The 26,200-nt window shown below is 44.9% G+C and overlaps 4 protein-coding genes across 6 annotated transcripts; 2 read left to right on the top strand and 2 right to left on the bottom strand.

The window, feature by feature from the left end:
- Positions 1-1,935: 1,935 nt before the first annotated feature.
- lnx2a (ligand of numb-protein X 2a) lies at positions 1,936-12,510 on the top strand. 3 transcript variants are annotated; one of them, XM_054765997.1, is made up of 11 exons: positions 1,936-2,099; positions 3,789-4,342; positions 8,732-8,970; positions 9,040-9,177; positions 9,244-9,443; positions 10,086-10,499; positions 10,562-10,735; positions 10,827-11,004; positions 11,074-11,299; positions 11,595-11,753; positions 11,879-12,510. In XM_054765997.1, exons 2-11 carry the CDS (start codon positions 3,939-3,941, stop codon positions 12,015-12,017), a joined length of 2,271 nt encoding a protein of 756 aa, XP_054621972.1. In that variant the 5' UTR covers positions 1,936-2,099; positions 3,789-3,938; the 3' UTR covers positions 12,018-12,510. The 3 variants fall into 3 exon arrangements, with proteins under 3 accessions (XP_054621972.1, XP_054621973.1, XP_054621974.1); XM_054765998.1 differs by having other exon boundaries at positions 1,937-2,099; positions 11,835-12,510; XM_054765999.1 differs by lacking the exons at positions 1,936-2,099; positions 3,789-4,342 and adding an exon at positions 5,467-5,660.
- Positions 12,511-12,635: 125 nt separating this feature from the next.
- On the bottom strand, positions 12,636-14,409 carry gtf3ab (general transcription factor IIIA, b). The gene is made up of 8 exons (XM_054766398.1): positions 14,296-14,409; positions 14,136-14,230; positions 13,800-13,896; positions 13,651-13,739; positions 13,509-13,582; positions 13,366-13,446; positions 13,066-13,298; positions 12,636-12,755 (listed from the first exon to the last, which is right to left on the bottom strand). Exons 1-8 carry the CDS (start codon positions 14,407-14,409, stop codon positions 12,636-12,638), a joined length of 903 nt encoding a protein of 300 aa, XP_054622373.1.
- A 4,794-nt stretch (positions 14,410-19,203) lies between these two features.
- On the bottom strand, positions 19,204-21,216 carry rpl21 (ribosomal protein L21). The gene is made up of 6 exons (XM_054765648.1): positions 21,146-21,216; positions 20,560-20,638; positions 20,418-20,479; positions 20,215-20,327; positions 19,419-19,569; positions 19,204-19,325 (listed from the first exon to the last, which is right to left on the bottom strand). The coding sequence occupies exons 2-6, from the start codon at positions 20,624-20,626 to the stop codon at positions 19,236-19,238; spliced, it is 483 nt and encodes a 160-aa protein (XP_054621623.1). The 5' UTR covers positions 20,627-20,638; positions 21,146-21,216; the 3' UTR covers positions 19,204-19,235.
- Positions 21,217-21,524: 308 nt separating this feature from the next.
- usp12a (ubiquitin specific peptidase 12a) lies at positions 21,525-25,914 on the top strand. The gene is made up of 9 exons (XM_054765646.1): positions 21,525-21,899; positions 22,663-22,743; positions 22,816-23,029; positions 23,096-23,331; positions 23,548-23,624; positions 23,699-23,782; positions 23,861-24,058; positions 25,140-25,218; positions 25,329-25,914. The coding sequence occupies exons 1-9, from the start codon at positions 21,852-21,854 to the stop codon at positions 25,428-25,430; spliced, it is 1,119 nt and encodes a 372-aa protein (XP_054621621.1). The 5' UTR covers positions 21,525-21,851; the 3' UTR covers positions 25,431-25,914.
- The last annotated feature ends 286 nt before the right edge of the window (positions 25,915-26,200 follow it).

A 26,200-nucleotide genomic window follows, 5' to 3' on the forward strand; every position in this document is an offset into this window, starting at 1 on the left:
CTTTATTATGCGTATATGTGTGGTCTAAATAAACAGAAAGACAAAGAAAAACATTAAGTGAACATTCTTATCACTCTCTAGCGCAGGGGTCACCAACGTTTTTCCTTGTGAGAGCTACTTTTACAAAATGAAAATGGCCAAGAGCTACTCATTTTTGTAACATTTATTTTCAGAGCTTATTTTAAACCCAAACAAAGCGAGTATGCTTGTTTTACCAGAACATTAACACAATGCTGGTGTCCACAACTCACATTTTGTATTTCAGAATGCATTTCTTTCTACTGTTCTTTCATTATTAACTGAAAACCTGAATGAAAAGCAGGCTTGCGGGCACCTCATGTGGTCGTGGGGGCTACCTGGTGCCCGCGGGCACCACGTTGGTGACCCCTGCTCTAGCGTAACTCTTACAGCGGAAGCAAAATTTGCTGTATTTACTGTAACTAAGCTGGGAAATCCCAGAAAATACATCTACACTCAAAACAGTCAACTTAAATAATGAGGTGGTGTGTTTGAACGCAACCCCTCAAAGGCTCATAACGCAGTTAAAGTGTGATTCAAATGTTCTGCTACTATTAGAGACTAGATGTTCAGACGTGTGGTATCTTTTAGCATGATTGAAACTTTCAGTCCATTTGGAGCTGTTAATACAAATATAATTGTGTTCTGTCATTTATCTTTTTGTTTATAAAATACAGTAAAAAAGGCATATTCACACAATGTTGCAAATGGTGATTAATGATGATTAATTTGAAAACTGATTACATTGATTAAAATGTTTCAGCATTTAACATCCATAACTACTACTACTACTACGTTTTAGATGAGAAAGGTTAGAAGCTGCCTTAAAGTGCAGCATGATACAAAAGCCCATCATAAATCAATTTTACCCATCGGGGACAGGATGACAACCTTTCAAAACAGCATAACACACACGTCACACAAATGCTAAAGAAAAACAGTGAAGTTTGCTTCAAGACAGCAACAAATGTCAGTTTTGCGTCATTGCACAGGACTCACCATCCTGCAGGGCCCATGGTCTCAGCTCTCAGCCGAGCCCTGTCAGTCTCCCTCAGGAGCTCCTCGATGGCACGCCTGGAACACAAACGCACACAACCCACTGAGTCAAATGCAAAGGGGTGGGGATTTGTGCAGAAAATTTAGCACGAAACAGTAGCATGGCCATATGCTATGAGGTTATGGATTAACAACAGTGTGAAGTGTGGTGTCATAAAGCCAGTCTGACTCGTTGGTGTGATTGCAACAACACAGTAACAGTCTGGCTCTTGGAGATGATTGGGACCAGACAGTAAGAATAAAGTCGTGTGCGCACACAATTGTAGTTTGACGCATTAGTGAGCGAATGAGGGGCAGTATAATAGAGCAAGGTAAGCAATCACCTCTACATTATCACTTGCAAGCATCTCAAGTTCTATTTTCGCTGTCACTACAGCACAAGAAATAGAATAATAACTTCTCAACACGATAGGATCAGAGGTTCGGAGGGAAACAACCTTGTTAGCAGCTAACAGCGAACTGCTTACTAACAACGCGGTGGATAAATACGTACTTTTCTAATTCGTTCTCCTCCTCCGTCATGACTTGGCGGTCAACAGCAGCGTTTAAAAAAACTGATACTGCCTTTTAAAATCGGTGTAATGTCATTTAATTCACCAACCGCTTGTTGACAACCTCAGGGTCCGTCCACCAAGGACCCTGAAGTTGCCCGAGTCGACGCCTAATTGCAAATAGACGTCTACACATGGAAAACTCTTATTCACGAAGGGTTTCACAACGTTACTTCCCGTAAAACCGCAACTTTATCTCGGTAATATTACACGTTTATACTCTTCATATTTTTTTCTACGAAGGCTGTTTTGAAACCGTTTGCCCTGGTCGAGTGGCAGTAGTACGCCCCGCCTCCTCCAGTTGACTGACAGCGGTAGGCGTGACTAGTCCGCCAAAGGCACGGGGGCGTTTTCGTGCGGGTTCGCAGGACGGTCTTTTGCGGTGAAAGCCTCATTGAGGTCCGCTAAAAATCACACCCCCCGCCCTCCCCTTGTGGGGCCGGAATGCACGGCGCGGAGGAGCATCCGGATTAGGTAATATGGCATCTGCAATACATTCTGCATGCACGTCTACAATGTCACTGTGGGGGGGCTCCGCTTTGTGTTGCCATTGACGCTTGTTGGAGGGTCGGATGGAGTCAGGCAGATGGTGTGTGTGTGTGTGTGTGCAAAATGATGCTCTTGTCTAATCAAACATGTTCAAGGCGTTTAGATCATGACTCGGCAGTACAGGTGCCAGCCAAGAGGATTTAGGGCAATGCCAACAGTGAGAGAGTGCAATACTATGCACAGCAATTAGTTTTGTTGACAAAATCAGCACAGAACAAGCAGGCCTGTCCTTGCAAGTGGATGTAGAGAGCACAAAAAGGGGTTATAAAAATGTAGGCTAAGCTGACAAGCACTGAGATTTTAAATCTGGGACCAAAACATCCATGTTTTTATTGAGATTAAATTGTGATGTCTAAAAGGAGGAAGAAAGGTGACTTATTGATGTAGAAGGCAGCAGCACACAAACACTTAGAGAGGCTTGAGTTGGAACAAATTATTTTTTTAAATTGAAGAGAAGTGCTTTTCCTGGTCATGACTTTACTTATTGATAAAGACTCTTTTGCAGGATGTGCTCCCCCCACCCATGCACGCTGGTCCACAAGTGTGTATACGTGTGCGAGTGTGTGATGTGGTGATGTCACAGCTTTGTTATAGAAACAGAGAGGCTCTGTGTCCTCATGATTAATTCATGTCCAGCTGCGGGATAGACACAAGCAGCCAGTCACACAGAGACAGGAGCGCGTCCTTAAAAAGGAGGCTGAAATAATTAACAGCCGGACCCGTCGCCAAGGAGACGGCGGAGACAGGTTGTCACTGGGAGCGGTATCCAAGGAGACCAGACCGAAAAAAAGAGAGACTGGCCCGAGGGAGCGCTTATCACGGTCGTCTGACAAGCTGTGAGGATGTAGCGAGGATGAGCCCAGCATCCTTACGAGACCACGTCTGCCTCCGTATCCTTCTCCCGCCGCCCTCTGAATGTCAAGCCGGGCTGAAGAGAACAGGCTCCATCCGGGTCGCCATGGAGACAGGAGCGAACCAGGTGGATGCATGTGAGCGGAGGCACGCCCTCTGCTGTTGGGTCCTCACATTAGAGGCGGGGCTCGGCTAGCCTCACATTAGAGGGGGCTCGGCTAGCCTGAGCGTGCATGGATGAGCAAGAGTGAGAGGAGAGCATCCTCCATACATGTCCTGAACACATCTGCTCAGGTTTGAGGAATCGTTCCTCTCTATTTTTGTCTTTTTATCGCCACATCCGTCCGGTCCTCTAAGATTTTCCAGCCCATTAATCCCTTTCATGCCTCCTCGCTTTTTGCTTTTCTTTTGTAAAACTGCTTTCCCTTTCTGTTGCTCTCCCAATCCCTGTTGCTCTGATCTGTGTCCTCTCTCCGCCTCAATCCCAGATAATTCTCTTCCTGTGGAATTGGAAGATTGCAGCAGGCGAGAGCAAAAGAGAGATTATACTGTCAGATTAGTGGACAGGAGCAGCGATACATAATCTCAGTGTGTGCACACACGCACATGCACACACACACACACGGAGGACCTCTGTAGCGTGCAGCACACGAGCCCACGTGCACAAAGTATTTGCCACATGAATAAATGCCCCACAACATAATCAGGCACTTGCTTTCCCCAAACAGCTGTTTCACCCTCATGCTGCCCTCTGACCTGCAGGGTGATGCGCCATCAGCCGGCGGGGGGCATCTGTCCTCACTGCAACCTGTTCCTCCCGTGACGCTTATGGGATAGGAGTGCTCCCTTCCCAGCACCGCGGCCCCGCTGGAGTCCTTTGTGCCAAAGCTGCCTCGCGTGGACGTGGCCGGGATGGGCAGCCCGGGCTGCGAGGTGGCTCTTGCCGGGCCCGCTGAGCCCGCACTGGAGGTTCTGTGCGCTGAGTGCGGCCAGGTGCACCGCAGCTGGGAGAACCACCTGTACAACTATCGCCTGGAAGTGGACGACGACCTGGTGTGCCACATCTGCCTGCAGCCGCTGGTGCAGCCGCTGGACACGCCGTGCGGGCACACCTTCTGCGCTCGCTGCCTGCGCAGCTTCCTGCAAGAGAGGGACTTCTGTCCACTGGACAGGACACGGCTGCAGCTGGCGGCGTGTCGCAGGTCCAGCATACTGGTGCACAAGCTGCTGGACAAGTTGTCCGTCACGTGCCCCCTGACCCCGGTCTGCTCGCTCAGCATGCCGAGATGCGACCTGGAGGCACATCTCAAACACAGGTAACCATCAAATTCCATGTTTGTTGATGTTCACTGTTGTAAGTCCTTAACTTTTGATTGACATGCGAGACTATACTCCTACCAGCCTTGTTGGTGTAGCGCCATCTGCTGGGTCTGCTTGCTCACTGCATGTCTTGGCCCCAATACAAGTGGACTGTAACAGCAAAAAGTGAAAATACATTATTGTGTGCTTGCACATTTTCAGCAATCTTCACTAAAATTGAACGTGTTCTTGCTCAGCAGAAAAGTTTCATGGGGTAGTTTTCCTGTAAACACAAATCATTATACACAGTATTATAGACTACAGTATAATGCTGTGCTATCATTTATAGTACTGCAAAAACTAATTACAGTGGAACCCACTTAAACCACACAAATCGAACAACTCATCAAGTCCCGTTCCATTGTTATTCTTACTAAAGTGCCCGCTTAAGTCGACATCAACATACACGATCAGCTGTTTTTGTGGACAGAAAATGTGCGAGCCAAAGAGGTAATATCTATTAATAGTGTTCCGTTTATGTCGACAAGTGTTGTCATACTGTCAACTTCTTCATTATCGCAGCGTGCCGCAACATAACTACTACACTGCATTTAAGTGTGCACACAGCGACTTCCTGTTCAGTGCAAAAAAAATAAAAGCATGGCATTATTAACCTGGATTTTACTGGTGGAAAAGGTGGAAAGACCAGAACTTTCCTTATTTTCCGGAACATTTCCCTGATTTTCAAATGTTGACAGGTATGGGCAACAACTGCTTATGTTGACGTCAAGTCAGTCAGTCTGAGGAGCGTGGAAATAAGCGGGTTCCACTGCATAGAGTGGAATTGATTCTGTCGCTGTTGGTCAGGCGTGTCCAAGGTCTGGCACATGGGCCATTTACAGCACGTAACTCAGTTTTTAATGGCCTGCAGCTTATTTTTCAAAATGAAACTAAACAAGGCCTGCATCCCAACATTGCTTGCCTGATTATATTTCTTGCTGTCAACACCGGGGGGTCCTGTTCTTGGTGGGAAAAATCAATTAGGTGCTTGATCTACTCAGCAGAAGTTCTACTCACCCATCAACCTTCAAGGTTCCACATGCTTTGGCTTTGGGCCCGTTTGGACCAGGTGCTGCAAAAATCTTAAGGGGCGGTGGATTACTGGGCTGCAGGTCATGTGACGACGGATTAGTGGATCCCTAGTCATGGTCATGGGTTGGCGGACCAGAAGCTCCATGTTCTCACTCTCCTCGCCACCATGCTGAGCAACTTTAACACCAGAGATCTTTTTAATCATTTCTTTTGTGAGACGGCCAAGGGCAATCCGGGTTTGTGGTGAGTTGATTAGCACTTAGGCTGGAAATTAGCCTGCAAACCTGTGTTTGATGTTTGCATTTGAAGTTGCCTTTCTGGTGGATGGGTTCTAGTGTTTGTGCATCAGCTTAGGAAGAGTCGTGCTGTCATGGAAAGAAAAAGCGGTGTATTCAAATAGGTGTTTAGGTTTTTGCTCGTAACTTGCAAAAAAAAACCTGGCAGATGAGGTGAAAAGACTCAAGTTGATTTCCTGCATAATGAAACGCCTTGAGACGCTCTGATGCTAAGAACCCTGGAAGTAAAAATACAGGAAATTCACAGGAAACCATTTCATCAGTAAAGAAGGGTAAAATACGGGAGTTTCCCGGGAATAACTGGAGGGTTGACAGGCATGCACATCACCACCAGTCCCTATCCGAGTCTTGCTTATTGACGGGTTATCCAGTGGTCGCCGAGCATCTTAAGGGGATTTCCACTAACTAGCTCAGGCTAACAAGCTGTTAAAAGCTTTCCTGACTCAGCTGTTTGTGCAGGAGACCTCTTGACATGTTCCCATACGGCGGCGTGGTTCCCCATCAAGCAGTCTAAAAGGTGACCAATATGAGGCGGTAGTCACAAAATATTCACTAAATATACCGTGGAATCTTAGTTGGCACCATTAAGTTGTTCCAGAAGATATGACTCTTAACTGAATCGAATGCTAACCAAATCAATTTTTTCCATCAGAAATAATGTAAACCCAATTAATCGTTTCCAGAAAGCCAAAAATGTTTTCATAGTTTTACATTCAGAAAATAATTGGAAATGCATCTAAAATATATAAATAATGAATGGAAGAGATAAATGAACATTTCTGGTTACTTTTACCTTCACTGAAAACGTGATTCTTGACGCGACTGTCCCAAACGACACATGTGGCAGTGAGGTCAACCGCCACCATCTTTCTGTTTTGCCATGAGTTGGTTCTTGAAGTCAGTTGTGTCACCTCAGTACTGTAACCCAAAATGGAACCAAAGAAAGTTGCATGTGCCAGCATTTTGATAAGGAAGGTGAGAAAAACGACTGAATTCAAGAAATAACTCATGACAAAACAGGAAGGTGGTATCCTTGTGGTGTCTCGCTGCCACATCCTGTCTTTGGGAACACTAGTCTTCAAAAAATGTAAGTAAGTAACCTTAAATGTTGATTTATCCCTTTTATTCCACATTTATATGCATTTAGAAATGTTTTATGCACGTAAAACTAAAATTATAAAACTCTAAAAAATGTGTTTTGTGTTAACATTTTGAGCGTCAACCACTGATGACATCATAGACGGTTCCGGTTGCCATTCTGTTCATTAGCTAATAGAATGCTAACAAGGCTAAAAAATGTATTAAGAATACAGATTGACTCACACAGTGTACCAGTAACATGACAAAACGCAGAATAGCGGCGTAACTGTTAACCAAAAAACACGTTAACTAGGGCGGGCACTAACCTTTAAATGTCATTTAAAACATCTGCATGTGTGCACAACACTAAAAAATTTAGCAAGTCATTATGTGGCGCAAAGCCGACTGGCCCATTAGCCAATGCAGGGAAAAAATCATCTTTATTCCATGCACATCAAAACTAGTTATTACTGTGAAGTCTTAAAATGGAACTGCTTACAGTACATTGATTCAAATGTAAAGCAATGCCACAGTATTATTTTTATTACTACAAATAAGTCTCCTCATGCCCATCATGTTTGTATATATTTATAGCTTCTGTATATAGTTATTTTATTTAGTGTAACTGTAGCTTATATTGTGTGCAAACTGTGTGATTATGGAAATTGTTTGATGTTAATTGTTGTATTTATAATTGGACTGTTTGTATTATTTATTCACTTATTTACAGGATTTTTATTTTGCAGCAGGGGTGATATTGTATTGCAGACTTTTCTGTATTTACTTGTAATTTGCTAATCATGTAAATTTGGTGGCATGTTATCTTCCAAATGAAAGTAAAAGCAAAGACATTTAATTTCTTCTACAAGCGCATGTAAATTGCCGAGGGAGGGGGGCGCCATATAAAATCTCGCCTCGGGTGCCACTTTGGGTAGGGTGTGTCTCGTGGAGTAAAATGATGTCGCGGACTAATAAGAGCCAGCTGAATAAACAGTACAAGCATATGGGCTTACTGTACAAGGTTTAAGGAGGAAGTACAATGTCTTGATATGATTTATCCTGGAAGGATTAGTTTGTGCATGTCTGACCAGAAAACAGAAAAGTCCAACTTGTGTGGCTTAACATGACATTGTTTAAAAAAAGATTCAACCTCCAACCTGCGTGAGCTTTCCCGGGCCTATCTTTACCGACTTAGAGGTCCAAGATAGCAACAGGAGTCAAGTGTCAGCCCACGTTGTGTAAGAAGTGAAAGAGTGGGAATCAGACATGGAGAAGATTAAAAAGGCGAGAGTGAGTGTGTGGTAGTGGTTAAGGTGGGGCCTTGTTTGTGCCTCTTTATACAAGCTTGACAAGCTCCTGTGGCTTCCTACAGCTTCTATTGTGACATGAATGTGTATGAATGATGCTTATAGTTCTGCTTTTGCAGTCATTTTCTTTGAATGTGTTCCCGCCGCCTCTCCCTGTCTCAGAATCAAGACAACAATAGCAAATCTTGCCTGGAAACAAATGTAGAATCCCAGAAATGTTTAAAGTTCATTGGGTCTCCTGCAATGGGTCCATGTTGGTCCCCAAGCAAGTGCTTGCAGACTGGACTGGACAAAAAGTCAAGTCAAAAAGAAAAATGTCTCCCTTTCCATCAACGGTAAATGTTCCTGAACTTTGACCTTCTTTCGGGAGGAGGTGATCAGGAAGTAACGCATCACACAGTGTACAACACTTAAGCATTACATGCTATATAATTCATAGCATAGCTGGTGTCATGTTCCTCTTCTTTCGTCAGCAAACTGATTCAACAGCACCTCTGCTGGTTGCAGCCAAGTACTGCACTCTTATTTTGCCTTCATTCATTGGCTAACAACAATAAATACGATCAATGAATCTGTTACTTGATTCATGAACAAGACGTCTGATGGACTAAGAAAGTGTTCTTGGTTACAGGTGTCCAGGGACGCGCTGTCAGCAGACCATTGTGGACGTTCCACGCAAGGACAGCGGGGACGAGCGATCCATGGTGAAAAGCCCTCCGCGATCGCCCAGCTCCCCGCAGACCAACCTAGGGGATGGCGCCCCGTCTCCACCCCCTGCTGGTACTAACAGCGACAACGGCAATACACCCATGAGGACAGAGGATGTGGGACTGGACAACCCAGCCTTTGAAGAGAGCACTGAGGAAGACAGTGAGTTCCAATAAAAGTGGACAGCGAGATCAACAAAAAATGGTGTCTTCATCTTTACTTGTCCCTCAGGTGTGGTCGGTATGGAGTGCATCGTCCCCAGGGTGAAGCGTCCTCTCAGTAATCCATGCATCCACCTCCTACGCTCTGTTAGCTCCACTTCTTCTGGCTGGGACTGCCCCGAGTCTCCGCCTCTTTCCGCAGAAGAGGGTATGACATTATTCACGTAATGATATCACCTAAGCAGACTGAGATGTGTTTGTGTGTGTCTGTTAGGCTGCGTCAAGTTGCCGTCGCTTCCTGAAGGGGAGATAACGGCTGTGGAGGTCCACCGGGCCAACCCGTACGTGGAGCTGGGCATCAGCATTGTTGGTGGAAACGAGACACCGCTTATCAACATCGTCATCCAGGAAGTGTACCGGGATGGCGTGATTGCACGGGATGGGCGGCTGCTTGCAGGAGACCAAATACTCCAGGTGAGGAGATGGTGCCACAACATTAGGAACACTTGTGCCTAAAATTCTACCAGTTCCCACAATTCCAAGTGTGTTGCCCAAAATCTACCATTGTGTGTGTCTGTAGCTTTAATGCTAATGAGCCGCTAATGAGAGCTGAGGATCCTAGTCATCAAGCTAAAAGACTGGACTGTCAACTCGACGCCCAGCATGGCTCTTAAGGTTGAGGGAGTGAGTGTTACCAACATACACTCACAAAGCCACACTGGCTGGCATCGTTACACACTATTGTCTACTTCATCCACTCTTCGGCTTAATAGACGCCATATATCACAAATGACGACGTAACATTAAGGAGTGGCACAGACGTTAGCGACACTAGCATAGGTATGTGAGCTAAAGTGCTAACATGACATTTTAACGACGACATTAAAACTAAACGACAAAACGTACAACTGCCATGTCTGTAGCTGACTGATAGATACTTGGCATTGTTCTGGGATGCATTTTAAGATGTGTAGCAAAGCCTGCTTTTTTACAAAACCGTCATAGGCGAGCGTTTGAGGGCGTCTTCTCTCAAAAGTGAAGTAATCAAATGAAGAAGATAGATTAGGACATTAGGACACGTGTTACTGTTTTGTGCATGTGCAAATGTCCTCCCAGGTGAACAACGTGGACATCAGTAACGTCCCCCACAGCTTTGCTCGCTCCACCCTGGGGCGCCCCTGCACCACCTTGCAGCTGACCGTGCTCCGAGAGCGCCGCTGTGCGTCCCGCGCCCCGCCCTCCACCTCCGCTTCCACACCGGCTGTCCCCCACCCGCCCTGCTCCACCCCCGAGGGCAACCCCCCTAGCCCAGTGTCCCTGAGAATCACCCTGCACAAGCGGGACTCCACGGAGCAGCTGGGCATTAAGCTGGTGCGGCGGACGGACGAGTCCGGAGTGTTTGTGTTGGACCTGCTGGACGGGGGCCTGGCGGCTAAAGATGGCCGCCTGCGCAGCAACGACCGCGTGATGGCAGTCAACGACCAGGACCTCCGCCACGGCACGCCGGAGCAGGCTGCACAGATCATACAGGTGAGGATGCAGTGGGGAACGCATTTGTACATTTGACTCTAAAGTGCTGACGAATTTTCCAGGCGAGTGGCGAGCGAGTCCACCTGCTGATTGGCCGACCCAACAAACCAACTCCGCCCCCACCGCCAAAATCGAGCTCTACCAGAGACCTCTACTGCCTTGATCACTTCCTGCCTAACCACAGCACCACTCCAAGTCCTGTACCCGTGCACCTCTCACGCACCAGCACCCACAGGGTGAGCGCACAAATGCCAAAATATTAGGTACACTATTAGATATTAGAAGACGATCACTGACACTCAATGGAGTGGACGTGTGTTTCTACAGGACCTGTCCCAGTGTGTCACCTGCAAGGAGAAGCACATCACTGTGAAGAAGGAACCTCATGAGTCTCTGGGCATGACGGTGGCAGGGGGGCGGGGCAGCAAAAGCGGCGAGCTGCCCATCTTCGTCACCAGCGTCCAACCACACGGCTGCTTGTCCAGGGACGGGCGAATCAAACGAGGTGACCCGAGAAGACAAAAACAATCCCTGTGATGAAATTACATCAGTAAGACATGGTCTTCTTCTACAGGCGACGTCCTGCTGAGCATCAACGCGCAGGACTTGACCTACCTGAGCCACAGCGAGGCAGTGGGCACACTGAAGGCCAGCGCCGCCTCACCCTCGGTGCAGCTGAGGGTGCTGGAGGTCAGCATGGTGGAGGAGCGTGACCGCGACCAGCTGCTGCCGCACACGCACGACTGCGACTTTGACGCCAATTGGTCGCCTTCGTGGGTCATGTGGCTTGGCCTGCCCAGGTAAGGTCGCACGATCCCCAGTTTCTCAATACCACTCTGTAAAAAAAATACCAAAAACTTTTTGGCATAAATCTGGATAGAATTAGGATAGAAAGATTTTTCTCTTTTTGAACCACTATGCCTGCATTCAACATTTGTTTCCACTTTTATGAGAGGATTTTTTTTTGCCTTAGAATCAAAAATAGTATGGTCCTGCTCATCTGACATCAAGTAGCCTTTTAAAAAACAAACCCAAATATGGCTGCCCGAAGGCTCCTGCCATGTGCTATAGTGTGCTTTGTACTTTTGGTGTCAGCTACCTGCACAGCAGTCACGAGATCGTCCTGCGGAGGAGCCACCCTGGCAGCTGGGGGTTCAGCATCGTGGGGGGGTATGAGGAAATCCACGGCAACCAGGCCTTCTTCATCAAGACCATCGTCCTCGGCACGCCGGCGTACTACGACGGGCGCCTCAAGTGAGTCATGGCCTCCTGGATGCCAGATGGCCTGAAGTACATTTTGTGGTTCATCCACACTGACCTGTGCGTTTATTGGAGGTGTGGTGACATGATCGTGGCGGTCAACGGCCTGTCGACAGCAGGTATGAGTCACACGGCGCTGGTCCCCATGCTGAAGGAGCAGCGCAGCCGGGTGGCGCTGACGGTGGTCTCCTGGCCCGGCAGCCTGGTATAGCCGGGCCGGCTGGTATACCAGCAGCAGCTCGTAGAATGTTCCGGTGATGTGATCCACGCTTCCTGTCCATCGCTCCACATCAGGACCAAAAAGCATGGAGGGCAGACCCAGCTGGACCCAACTGGCTCTGAGCGGGTAGTGCAGATTGTGCCATGCCTCTTGACAGACTGCACTCCAACACACCGCTGTGCTCATATGGTCATGTGTTCACTCTAGCAGACACACACGGAGAGATGGATTTATTAGGTGATATGTGCCGTGTTCGCCCCCCCCCCCCCCATGCAGTTGTAGAGTCCAGGGTTCTATTCAGGTGGATGCACCGTTCAAAGTGGACCTTTAATGACTTCTGATCTCCTGCAGCACCAGCGTTGGATCCAGCTGAATGAGCCTGAGGCCTTATTATATTAGTAACCTGCCACAACCTGGGGGCTCACCTGCCCTCAGCCCCACCCATCACCATGACAACCAGCTGTCCAATCAGCTGTAATTTTATACGTGAGAATGTGTGTCCTCTTTAATAAATATTTCCTGCAAAGAGTATGCAGCCACGTTTTTACAACTTTGCAGTACTGATGAGGCTTTATTTTATTTGAACAAAAATATTAGCCAACAGAAAATAAGTTTAACCACTAACTTTTTTTTTTTTTTTTTTAAATAAATCAGCCTCAATATTTAGGGTCATCTAAATTAGTTTTGTACAGCTTGGCAGCGAGCTTGTTGGTCTCTGCAGTGTGCAGTCTGGCCTGTGCAGCGCTCCACGGCGGAGTCTTCCTGGGGTGCAGCCTCTACAAGGGGAAACATTTGAATATATCATTACTTTTGACAACATTAAAATTCATACATTTTAATTCAAATTCAGATGAATGTTCAAGTCTGGCATTACCTTCAGCTTTTTCTTGAGTGGATCATGCGCCACTCCATGTCGCCAAAGACTTTCCTAAAAACAGTTATAAAATTCCATGTAAATGTGTTTTAACCAAGCGCAATGCAGCCTTAGGGACAATTCCTACTGCATTTGATAGTTCAAGTCACGATTCCAAGGAGAAGTGTTCAGATTCATCTCGCTCGTTAGGTTTGGAGTGTGTTTGTGTTTACCTTCATGGCAAATCGCTTCCCGCAGCCGGCGTAGGCACAGCTGAAGGGCTTCTTGCCCTCGTGATCGCCCAGGACGTGGCTGTCCAGGTTGAAACGTCTGGTGAACGTCTTGCCGCAGCCTTTTTTAGGGCACGGGAAGCACCTCTTTCCCCCAGTGTGGCGTTGCAGCTCGTGCTGGCGCAGGAACCAGGCGTTGTTGAACTGCTTCTTGCACGTTTGGCATGGCAACTTGACTGCAAAACAACAACAAAACCTGTCAAAAGGCCTGCAGCGCAAGAACGAACATGGCACCGGTCGTACCTCTGTGCTGTGTCCTGTGCTTCTGGTACTCAGACCAAGTTTTTCCCAGGAAAGGGCACAGCTCTTCCTCACAGGGGTAACCTGCAGAACACATTGTTGGCTATAAACATGCATTCTTACGACTGGAGACGTAATCAACTAACCTTTGTGCATATTCTCATGGTGCTTTAGCTTGCCAAGTGAGGGGAGGTCTTTTGCACAGCCGTTGACCTTACAACTAAAGCAAAAAATAAAATAAAATAAGGGGGAGAAAAAGAAAGTTTCTACTGAACCAAGCTGTCTTACTGAAACAGCAAAAGGCCTTCGTGTTCCCCCATGTGGGCCTTCAGCTGGAACTTCTTGCTGAAGTCTTTTATGCAGCCTGGATGGTTACACTGGAGGACAAGACAAGCAAGCAAGCAAGGTCTTGGCAGTAACTTGTATAAATGTCCTACATTGTATCGCTTGGCCTTGTGCTGGTGGACTCGAGCGATGTGTTTTTTCAAGCTGGCGTGTCGACCAAAGGCCTCAGAGCATCCATCAACATGGCACCTGCAGACATTTTGTGATAAAATTGAGTATTTTACCATAGTAATTGATGACTAATTTACTTCAACTCTGACAAGTTCTCCTTCCCACCTAATCAGAGCAAAAGCCCAGCATCTTATTTCACAAGCGGTCTAATCGTGTTTTTGTACACAGTTATCAGTTTGAGCCTATCCGCATGCTTCTCTGAGGAAAGCAGACTCATGCATTCACTGAACGGCGCTGGCGAGCCAAGAGGGTCTTACTTGTGACGTTTCTCCCCGCTGTGATGGAGCTCATGCCTGGTGAGCTGGTAGCGAGTGCAGAAGCTCTTGTCACAGCTCTCGCAGGAGAACGGTTTCTGAATATTGGACACATAAAGGAGATGAAAGGACAGAAGCAGCTGGGCCTTTGCGAGTCACTTACCAATCCTGTGTGTTTGCAAAGGTGGGCCTCGAGCTTCCACGACTTTGTGAATTGGGCTTTGCAGCCAAAAAAGGAGCAAACGTAGCCTTTTTGACCCTTCAGCCGCTCCCCCATCTTTAATAAGATATGTCAGATGTGGTGTTGTTTTTGTCAAAAACTTAGTGTGCGAAGGAGGGCAGGACCATTACTGACCTACATCTTGCTGCTCACCTGTGCTTGATTTATCTTATTGGCTTGAACCACTTGGGTGGAAAACAAGGGGGAGTCCATGCTTGATTTTTGTTTCCAGAACAGCAAAGGCTGAAAGAAAGGATGAGAAGAAGAAGATGAGGGCGTCCTGCTTGTAACAGCGATCACATTGTTGCTCAAACATTGTAAATGTCTTTTTCCACTTTCATTGATTGATTCCAGCTTTAAACATGTCACCTGTGGCTTCTCCAGCCTCGGAGGCAGACGACTTGTCTGCATCCCTTCACTGCCTAACCTTATCAACACTCCAATCTAGCTTTCCACAGATATAAAAGTGCAATATAACTTAAAGGGCACTGTCTGAAATACACCAAAATTCATTACCAAGTACATTACAAGATCTTCATTTTGCAACTAAAAGCGCTAATGAATCTAATATATGTCATATTTCATTCTAATGAGGTGTTTTTTCTTAATGACCATACTAGGAAAACAACAATTCCGTCTCTATATACTTTTTAAATTCATGTCTATGTTCTAAGTCATTTTTATTATAAAACATCATCAAATATAAGTTGATCAAACAAACTGCGGCGGTACTATTTCGCTGCTAGGTAGAATTGGCTGGGCACAATCATTTTAGACACTTTTTTTAGACAAAAACAGCACCAAAAATTACACTGCGTGTTCATTTTGTGAATAAAATATATGCTCTGTATTCACTATAAAATACATATTGTAAGGTAAAGTGAAAGAGCTCCAGCACGAACGTAAACCATCTGAATGTAAAGATTTGTGTCCTTTTCATGATAAAATATCGTACCGTAAGTGACATCAAATTGTAGAATTCTCTTTCCTGGTCACATGATTACTTGCTGCTTGGTGGAATTCAACAAACAACAAAACTTAAAATATCTGTAATTATTTGTCGTATCAGCTGAACAAATGTCAAATATTGATAGAATAAATGTTTTGCTGCTTTTTCACACGTTAAATTCATTTGAAAACCTATATATATATTATATAACGTTATCGATATTTTTATAGAAATGTTATCAAAATTCAAAAACACTTGAAGTATTAAGTCACTTTAATATGTCATACAAATTGCTCTGTATTCAATATAAAAAAAAGACATACAGTAAAGTCAAACACATACATGTCAATATATGCATTTAAAAATAAGAGAAATTTTCCGAAAATAAGGGAAAATAAAGCAAATTTTTCCATCCCCCCTCAGCCAGAAGGGGGGTGGAAAGACGTGACTGCCCACTGCCAATGCGTTGCACCGTTATGGCATCGTTAGCCCCACAGACTGCTGTGGCTCAAGCATGAATACCGTCACCATTATCATCTGCAGTACCTCACAGGGTTTCTTTTTTTAATGAAAGTTAAAATACAGGAAATTTACTGGAGACTATTAAACGGGAGGGCAACGGAGAAGAAGGGCAAAATACAGGAGTTTCCCACAGAGAACGGGAGGGTTTCCAAGCATGGTCAAACATGACTGAATGCAGCATAAGCAGTACATTTTGCGATGTTATGATTATTGCTGATTGGCTGATAGAAATCACGTGACACTTCTGGCTCTCCAAAGAGGCGTTCAGGGTCCACAGATTGAATAAAAGAAATGCAATGAAACAAACACTGCTGTGGAATCTGCTATCTTCCTGTCCAAACATCAGGCTCCTGCTCCCATGTGAAACCTTTGACTGCCTGGTGTGAATGAGGCCTATTGAGAGCCTGTTGGATGTTACCTCCGTGCCCTCTCACGCTCCAGGTGAGCATGCCGGGGTTAAGACACGCGCTTATCAGCCTCATCCGGTCCCCCACCCTCCCTGGAGCTGCCGATCAATACGTGCAGCTTAGTATACACATATATGAGCCTGACAAGGTGATACCACACCTAACACACACATAGATAGACACGGTGTGCACTCTTTGACTCAGAATGGGATTTTCCTGTTTTAAAACACACACACAAACATGCAGAATACCACAAGAGGAAGTGGGACTATTAAAGCAAATTCATCAGCACCACGCTTCATGCTAAATGGGGGAGGACATTTCATTGGGTACACCTGCACCATAAGAGAGAGGTATTGGTATAAAAAATGTGTGATTATTGTGGTTGTACAAATGTCTCTATGACATTTTGTTCAGCTCCACGAGAGGCGTCAACATATTGGAAACATCTCTCAACATCTCTCCCACTGTTAAACGACGATTAGATTTGGAAATGCATGCATTCTCCTGTGCATGCGCACCTTTTATGTTGAGGTCATGCAACATGACCTAATTTCATGCATTTTGGTGCCTGTAAAAGTCCACTTGAATCAGTGGAGCTACATCCAATTAGCACTGCGTGCATGTGTGTGTCAGGTTAATATGTAACATGTAACGGGTCGATGCAGCTGTGTGTGTGCGTGTGTGTCAAACGTGAGTGATTAAGGAGTTCATACTCCAACGCTTTTATCCAAATAGTCTCCTCCTTGTCAAACTACACACACACACACACGCACGCACACACACTCCCTCTCTCTCCTTCTCTGTTTGCTTCTTGTTCATTCAATCAGTAACCTCCATGAGTCACACAATGCAAGTGTAGATGGGAGAATACACACACACACACACACACACACACACACACACACACATTTAAATGCCAGAAAAATACTTAGCGTTTTTTTTCTTAAACAAAATGCGAAAATATAAAAATATATACAGTATATATTGGGTAATTTATTATATATTTTGGATATTACATGACTGGTGGCTAATTTATGGTATTTTGTTTCTGGTTGACTAATTTATTAGTTTATTTTGGACTCATTCCAACATACTGGATAATTTACTTAATTCAATTGAATCAGATTATGGTCTCATGGCAGGACAAGTTGTTATTTTATTTACATTTTTTTGGGTGGCTCATTTATTTTATATTTTGTTGTATTTTATTTGTATTTAAATGTTGTCTTATTATGAAATTGTAATTGTTTTATTTCATTATGACATGACTTGTGGCTAATTTATTTATATTTATTTTTTGATTGGCTCTTTTCAACATGACTGATGACTATAGTTGATTTGACTTGTATTTAATTTGTCCAGCTTATTTAATGTATGGATGTAATGTAATTGAATGCATGTATTTATTAGTTGTTACCTTTGCACTGAAGTAGTATGAACACATTTGTTGGCTCATGATTGAACGTAATGCAATGTGGACTTGACCGTGTGCAATGCGAGCGTGTTAACAAGCATTTTGTCCTCAAAAAGCTTCAAGTGAATCCATCATCTTCCTCTGAGTCATCTCTCAAGGTCACTCGCGTGAAAATTTTGAAAATAACGCTTTGACTGGCTCAGTCTTTATCTCGCACATATGTACACATTACATCCTTCATGCTGGCCCTATCTCTGCAAACTGGAGCTAATTTGTGTCAATATTGGATAAAGTACCCAGGTTTCATGAGATAACCTATTTGTCACATACAAACACAACACACACACACACACACGTAAACATGCTCGACAATTTTTTTCTGCCTTTAAATGCTTTCATTTTTCTACATATCTATACGCAACTATACACTTATTTGCATATATTGTTCATATTTGCAACGTGAAGAGAGTTAACACTGTGATATACATTTCTTTCTATTTTCTAAAATCCTTTATTACAATCTTCAGGAGTCATCGTTAAACATTAACGTTAATGCCTGCTGTTTCATAGCACAGCGGTACACTGCCCTCTAGTGGATATTTACCAACAGTACTACTCGTGATGGGCTACACCAGGAGTGAGGAACCTATGGCTCGGGAGCCAGACGTGGCTCTTTTGATGAATGCATCTGGCTCTCAAGACATTTCGTAACACGATCAAATGTATTTATTTAATTTTTTGCAAACATTTTGAAGTAAAAAGTTACAAAAATCACAGTGTTAAAAATAAACATCAAACTTTCATCATAATAAAACTTTCACATTTGAATCCATCCATCCATTTTCTACCGCAATGCAGGTGGCCAGGGCCAATGCCAGCTGTCCTGATATTTTCCATTTCAGACACCAAAACTCAGAAACTTCCCTCCTTTGATCAAATACTCGGCTAACTCTGCAGAGCCCTTTTGACTAAGATAGCGAAAAGATACGAAGTACGGCACAAAACCACGCACCACCAGATTTTACTTACTGATTATCTTCTGTATAACGTTATTGAACATAATTTCAGAGACTTATATTCTAAAATTGTTGGTCTTGCCTAAAATGCATACATTCAATTATATTTAGTGTTTAAAAAAATTATATGCCCCCCACGGTAATATATTTAAAAATATGTCTTTCTTTGCCAAAAAGGTTCCCAACCCTGGGCTACACAGGCAGGCAGTAATGACAGATCAAATGCCAGCAAAACTCATGAAAATCTTGTATTGTGCCCTCAAATTAGTAAAGACTCTGTAAATGGCTTGACACTGACGCGACTTACTTTTAAAGGCTGCGAAAACCTTTACAAAATCAGCTATTCCAGCACTTTAGTGTACAGTAATTACCTAAACACAATCATCCACTTTCTGGTCCAAAATAATACAAGTATCACATTTTATAACAGTGGTATTGTTAGGTGACAGAGGAGGATGTTATTTTCTTCCAACAAAGCATCCCAATGAGACTATAGCGTGTTTGTAGAAGGGTGTGAAAATAAGAGCAACAGCAGAAGAGTTGTGAACAAACATTTTATTAGAACGAGCACATTAAGCCATGAACTCATAGGGGATGGGCTCCAGCAGCTGTGGTTGGTTCTTCTTGGTGCTGACAAAGTGAGCCTCACGAGGAGGAGCTGGCTGCAGAGAAGAAGAGAGATGCTAGCTGCTACTGGCAGATCATCACATACTCAAAAGCTTGGCTGAAAGAAGACACGTTTGTGTCGCTCCTACCTGCCGCTTCAGTTCCACCCAGGTGTTGTTCTGCTTTGCTGCCAGCTTCTTGCTCTCATTCTCTTTGACGCGCTGCAGGAAACTGTCTCTGCTCTTTGAGTGCTTCACATGCTCAATGCGCACATTGATCCTCTTGGCCAGGATCTTGCCTCTGTTGGCAAAAACCACCCGCAGCCCCAACATTAAAGAAAAAAGGCATTCGCACGACTGCTTGTTCCATTTCCTTCACAACAAGTAAACAGTATGTTTACTTGTTGTTGCAGGATGGTATCAATACTTGGTGCCATAACAGCACCAGTAAACTGTAGTTACCAGTTTTTCAGCTGCACCATCTCGCTAAAATGCTCAGGCCAACACGCTACAAAATTTAGTTGTACTTCACCTCAGGACATGCAGACTCAGCAACAAGTGCTTGAAAGTGATATTGTGCAAGTAACATCATTTTGCTCAATGAATACATGATTCTTGCATGTATGGTTAACAGCCAACACTGCTGAAATGCTAGTGTAACACCACAATTGTGTATCAATTAAATACCCAACCCTATTGTTGTCACCTCACTTGCACCTCAGCTCCAACAGGAAATCAGGCTGAGGGTGCTGGGAGGTCAAAGTGCTTTCCCCCACGTGAATGACCACAGAGGACATTACATGTCCACATGGCAAAGTGAAAATGGGGTTACAAGCTTGCAACTTTCACTTCCAGACTTGCGATTATGTTGACACGGATCCAAATATTATGTCTTGGCTCCAAGTCAGTGCAAACCTCCCTAGGTCATACGTGTGCATCTACTTACTTGACCTGCTTGTTGACAATGATGCCGACAGCATGTTGGGTCACATTGTACACGCGTCCAGTCTTGCCATGGTAGCATTTGTGTGGCATACCCTTTTGGATAGTACCTGTGCCCTACAGAAGATATCACCACACTTAACTGATCTCTTTAAGGCCACAAAACAGCCATGTACTCAAAAGCAGCCACCATACTCAAAGGCTTACCTTTATGTCAACAATGTCACCCTTCTTGTAGATGCGCATGTAAGTGGACAGCGGAATCGGGCCTGTGGAGTTGGAATGTAATTGTGTTAATGAGTGCATTCTGCGGAGATATTGCATGTATCATAAACACCACAACACTCACCATGCTTGCGGAATGGCCTGCTGAACATGTACCTGGTCCCCCTCCTCTTGCCTCTGGTGTTAGTCATGATGTCTGATTACTGAAATTGCAATGGCAGTCGGTATAAATATAAAATAAATGTCCGACCTGTAGTCTATTAGAAACCAGTCTTGTGCAAAGGTCCGCCTCCTCACACAGAGCAGTAACGTACACTTCTTCCCTTTTGTTGTATGGCTACTACTAACATAAGACTCCTACAACAAACTACCGTATGGTGCAGTTGGCCGCTAACAATCAAACAAATTAAATGTTTACTAACTTAACAAATCAAGACTGTAAATGTTATTACACGGTGGTCTGACACGCTGTCAAATGTGTTAAGTGCTTTTTCCCCATCATTGCCTGCTAGGCCCACATCACATGGAGAGCCACGCCGCGGCTACTGCTAATGTTTCGTGGACTCTACCACGCTTTTGGGAAAGGTTACCAGGGATATCTACGACTCTCGCACAATGAAAACATTGTAGCACGTGCGTGAGTGCAAATACCACAGAAACAACTCATATTAAAGCGCAAATTAAAATATTTTAACCGGAGAACATCTTACCCCCGGTCTCAACAAGATGGCGGGTATAGCGGAAAGAGAGATAGAAGGCCCACAAACTCCGCCTAGTTGGGGCTGATGAGGCTGCCTTTAGGCTGCCTGAGTAAAAAGCCAAGAGAAAGCGAGTGGCTGACCCAGAATCAGCTTTACAGGTCTTTGGAGTGTCAGTTGACCGGTGTCACTCGTAAGCATCTACTGATCTTGAATTATATTTGAACAGTAACATCACAGCCATTCCTTGACGGCTTAGTCTAGGCAAGACAAATAAATGAAAGGTAAATAATACATGAAAGGTGTTTCACTGTAAACATTTTGATTTTCACAGTATATATTTTTAAATGAGAATTGGTTAAAAAAAAAAGTTAACTGCCATTACCTCACTGGCACGCATGCGCAATAGTTCATATACGGTGTGATTTTTTTTGGATGACATGTTAGCAGTATCGAACGTCATTAGCGTCACCTAATCGATATCATACACGTAAGATTTTAATGTAGAACGATGCGAAATGACAGATAATCGCTGTGAAAACAAACGTAAACACCCGCACTATCGAGTATGCTCTGTCAAATACGGAAGTAGAGTGCGGTGAATGCTAGCTGGAGGAGCCTGGCAGCCTTAGCTTAGCCGAGCGGTCGTCTGTTGCCCTCAACCGGGGAGCTTGTCTTGTGAGCGCTCGGCGTTGTGCTGGAAGATGGCGCTACCTGAATGGAAATCCTAATGACAGTCTCCAAATTTGCCTCTTTTTGTACCATGGTGAGTGGACTAAGTGTGTCTAGTATGCGATCTGCTAAATGCATACATTATACCTCTTGTGTGTTAGCCATTGCAGTGCTCTGCACTGTTTGCTAACGATGCTAGACAAATTATTGATCTCTTGTTTTGTTTTTTTCTCCAATACTTTGACAACGTCTGTATGTTTTTTGCACTATTGCTTGTTTGAGATTAGCACCTGCTGCAGCTAGCTAGCCAACGAGCTAACATCAGCGGCTTTCCAAGTGACAGCTTGCTAACTGCTGGAGCGCCGCTGGAGAAAAGACACGAAACAATCAATAAACACTGTAAATTTAAAGGCGCTCGGCTGGGAAATAGCATGCACGTTTCCATTTAGGGGACATGCTGCTTGGTATTGCTAACGGAATGCAATGACGACATGGTTTCACGTAAACTGCGCAGTTGCAGCTCCTTGTCCTGCACCCTGTGCACAATGTCACCTTTAAATTCTCTTTAAATCACTAATGGCAGCTGCTTTCCTGACTGAGTCAAGTTAGTAAACCCTTTGACACCTTTCTACCACGATGACTCGCTATGTGTACACACGCAGTGATACATTCTGTGTTTGTTTCCAGGGGTGACGTATTGTCTTGGCAGCCTTGTGATTTCTCTTTCATTCCACTAACAAATGACCTTGAGAATGCCAAGCCTGGCTCTTTACTTTTGGATGCAGAAGATGTAGTGGTTACGTGATTGTTCCACCCAAAATATCACCGGATGTAATATCCGTTTTATGCACCCACAGGGCGCCAATGCCTCTGCTCTGGAGAAAGAGATTGGATCTGAGCAATTTCCGGTCAATGAGCACTACTTTGGCCTGGTCAATGTGCGTCTCCTTCTCACACAATGTTTTCATGTGCGCGTCACTTGTACTCACAATGTCACTAAACGCTTTCAGTTTGGGAACACCTGCTACTGCAACTCAGTACTGCAGGCGCTCTACTTCTGCCGGCCGTTCCGGGAGAAGATCCTGGCGTACCGCAGCCAGCCTCGGCGGAAGGAAAACCTGCTCACCTGCCTGGCCGACCTCTTCCATAGCATTGCCAACCAGAAGCGGAAAGTGGGCGTCATACCGCCAAAGAAGTTTATCACGCGGCTCCGCAAGGAGAATGGTAAGCCACTGCCCGCCCAGTTGGTCTTTCCAACATGACTCACAACTCTCTTCCTCTCCTGTGCAGAGCTGTTTGACAACTACATGCAGCAGGACGCCCACGAGTTCTTGAACTACCTGCTCAACACCATTGCCGATCTACTGCAGGAGGAGAGGAAGCAGGAGAAAACCAACGGCCGCCTGGCCAACGGCACCTTGGACTCGCAGAACAACAACAGCAACGCCACGCCCGCCCCCACCTGGGTGCACGAGATCTTCCAAGGCACGCTGACCAATGAGACCCGCTGCCTCACCTGTGAAACGGTAAGAACATGGCAGGGCCCTAGCGATGGCATTAGCTGTGCACTCACTGTCACATCACAGCACTATGACAAAGAGTAGGTTTAGAGACAATAAAAAAGCCACCACATCCAGCAGAGCGTGGTGGAGAAAGTCTTTGTCATGTGCATTGCTGCCCCCTAGAGGCCTGGAGTGCAACAGCACTTTTGACTCATTGTTTGCTCATCATTTACTCTCCAGATAAGCAGCAAAGATGAGGACTTTCTGGACCTTTCTGTGGATGTAGAACAGAATACCTCCATAACACACTGCCTCAGGTAAAATGTGTTTCATGTACAGTTCCCTCTTTCCTTCATTCATAAAAAAAAAAAAATCTGTCTGCTCTGAGCAGAGGCTTCAGCAACACGGAGACACTTTGCAGCGAGTACAAATACTACTGTGAAGAATGCAGAAGCAAGCAGGAGGCGCACAAGAGGTCTGCAGGCTTCGTCTTGTGCGTTCATTCACCGTGTACGTTGCTGCTGATAGACGTTTGCGTCCCTTTTAATCCCAGGATGCGTGTCAAGAAGCTGCCCATGATCCTGGCTCTGCACCTGAAGCGCTTCAAGTACATGGAGCAGCTGCAGCGCTACACCAAGCTGTCCTACCGCGTCGTCTTCCCGCTGGAGCTCCGCCTCTTCAACACATCCGGAGACGCCACCAACCCCGAGAGGCTCTACGACCTGGTGGCCGTGGTGGTGCACTGCGGGAGGTGTGTCGCTGTCACCTCAGGGTTGTATGATAAACATGTGGCCTCTGCTCTGGTAGATGCCGTTCCCCAATTAATTATAGGGTGTGCTTTAATAGATAGACAATTCACCTCAATTAGACGCCTCCTTTTTCCCCCTTAGTAAAAAACCAACAGGTCTTTCAGCCACGGGGCTTTACTAACTACCTCTGTTACGACATCTGAAAGCACCATGTGGCACAGTACACGTCATTAGTAGTATTACACACATTTGGCATCTGTAAAGCTGAACTTTACGATGGAGTTTAAATAGTCAGTGCTGCATTGACGAACAAAACCTGCTAAACATTTCAACTTTGACCAGAAAAGAATTAGGCATGGGGGGGAGAAAATGTCTAAATTAAGGCCTCACCTCTAATAGACGCCTGGTATGTTCCGCTGTTGAGTAAATAAACAGCACCAACCACTGTGAAAGAAAAGTCCATAAAGTAGGTCTTTGGATGCCAGTATAACAATGCCTTTCATTTTATATGATAAATGCCTTACCCTTAATAGACGTTGGGTACGTTTTGCGACATTGTAGCTTGTTTGGGCGCTCAAAAGAAAACATTCCCAAATAAAGGCCTTCTCCCCATTGGAAAAATGCCTTATGCGGTTGAATAATTGACCCCCTTGTCCTACCCACACACACACAAAGAAATGTGTGCTTTTTTGATTGACATAAAAAAGTACATTTATAAATGACAGCCTCCCCCACTCTGATAAATGCCTTCCAACCTAATACACTCCTGGTACTTTCTGCAGTTGAGTAAATAACCACACCTAGCAACTGAATGAGGACATGTGCTAAATTTTGATTAGTTTTTCTACTCTCTCTTTTAAATGCCTCACTCCCTAACAGACGGCTGGTATTTTCTACAGTTGAGCAAATATCTGCCATCACACGAAGAAAGGTGTTGATTGAAGTGTTTTTGACAGTTTTATGGGGTTTCTGCTGCCCGAAGTTGTTAGGGTAACAAAATAACTGATGCCTGCCACTTTTTGGTGTTGTTTCTTGTCAAACTGAACGGGAAATAACGCTTTTGTCCTGTTGATGTTTTCCCAGTGGTCCAAACAGAGGTCACTACATAGCCATTGTGAAGAGTCACGACTTCTGGTTACTGTTTGATGATGACATCGTGGAGGTAAGCGAGTCCAATCGCAGATCAGTCCTTTGCTCTCTAGCACTTTGACGTATTTGACAGATTTTATTTGCGGTGTCATGGATCTAAAGCAGGCTGTTTTTGTGGTGCAGAAAATAGACGCGCAGGCCATCGAGGAATTCTACGGCCTCACGTCTGAGATCTCCAAGAACTCAGAGTCGGGCTACATCCTCTTCTACCAGTCCAGGGACTAGACGTGAACATGCTTTGTCCCCTCTGTGAGGATGGGAAGACATTAAATGCAACATAGCAGCCTGCATGGGGTTAGCTGTGCCCATCCACTCTCTGGCTGCTGCTGCTGCTGGGACAACAACCAATGAAAACTGTCAAAAAATACTTTCAAAGATGTAGTATGAGGCTTGTACAGATGTTTGCAGCATGAATGAGTCTTAAATCATTCATGCCATGTGACGTCAAACCCCGCCCCCAGACCCTGAGGAAATCAAGATGATTGGGGGTGGGAGGCATCTCACTAAAAAGGTGACCTGGATTGTTTATTTCTACAGTGTACAGAATGGTATTTGTATAAATATGACAAAAAAGATATTATTGGAAGATATTCTGACCTGGAGGAGATGTATTAACACTATGGTGCACTTTTGATACGTTTTATAGGTGTTGGTGAGTTTAACACTCGGAGAGAGGAAGACAGCCTGAATCGTGAATCGTTTTCTGTTTTAAAGAAAAAGAAATAAAGCCAGTATTGCGGCTCGCTCTTTCTCTCTGTGGGTCCCATAGGTGCACACTGATGACTCATAGCTGCTCTACATCGCCTCTTAGTGACGCTGGCTGGTATGACTTGTTTGCCACTGCAACAAGAGCTATTTTCATTCATTTTAGTCCCTCAAGGCAGGAAACAAAATGCTGATATTTGCCATCAGGGCCTCACTTATGCGGGAGTAGATGGTGCGTTAAGTTGACGTTTAATAGCGCAGACAGGACCAGAATAGCACGAGATGTGTTA

This window comes from Dunckerocampus dactyliophorus, chromosome 21 (assembly GCF_027744805.1).
Source record: "Dunckerocampus dactyliophorus isolate RoL2022-P2 chromosome 21, RoL_Ddac_1.1, whole genome shotgun sequence".
Taxonomy (NCBI): Eukaryota; Metazoa; Chordata; class Actinopteri; order Syngnathiformes; family Syngnathidae; genus Dunckerocampus; species Dunckerocampus dactyliophorus.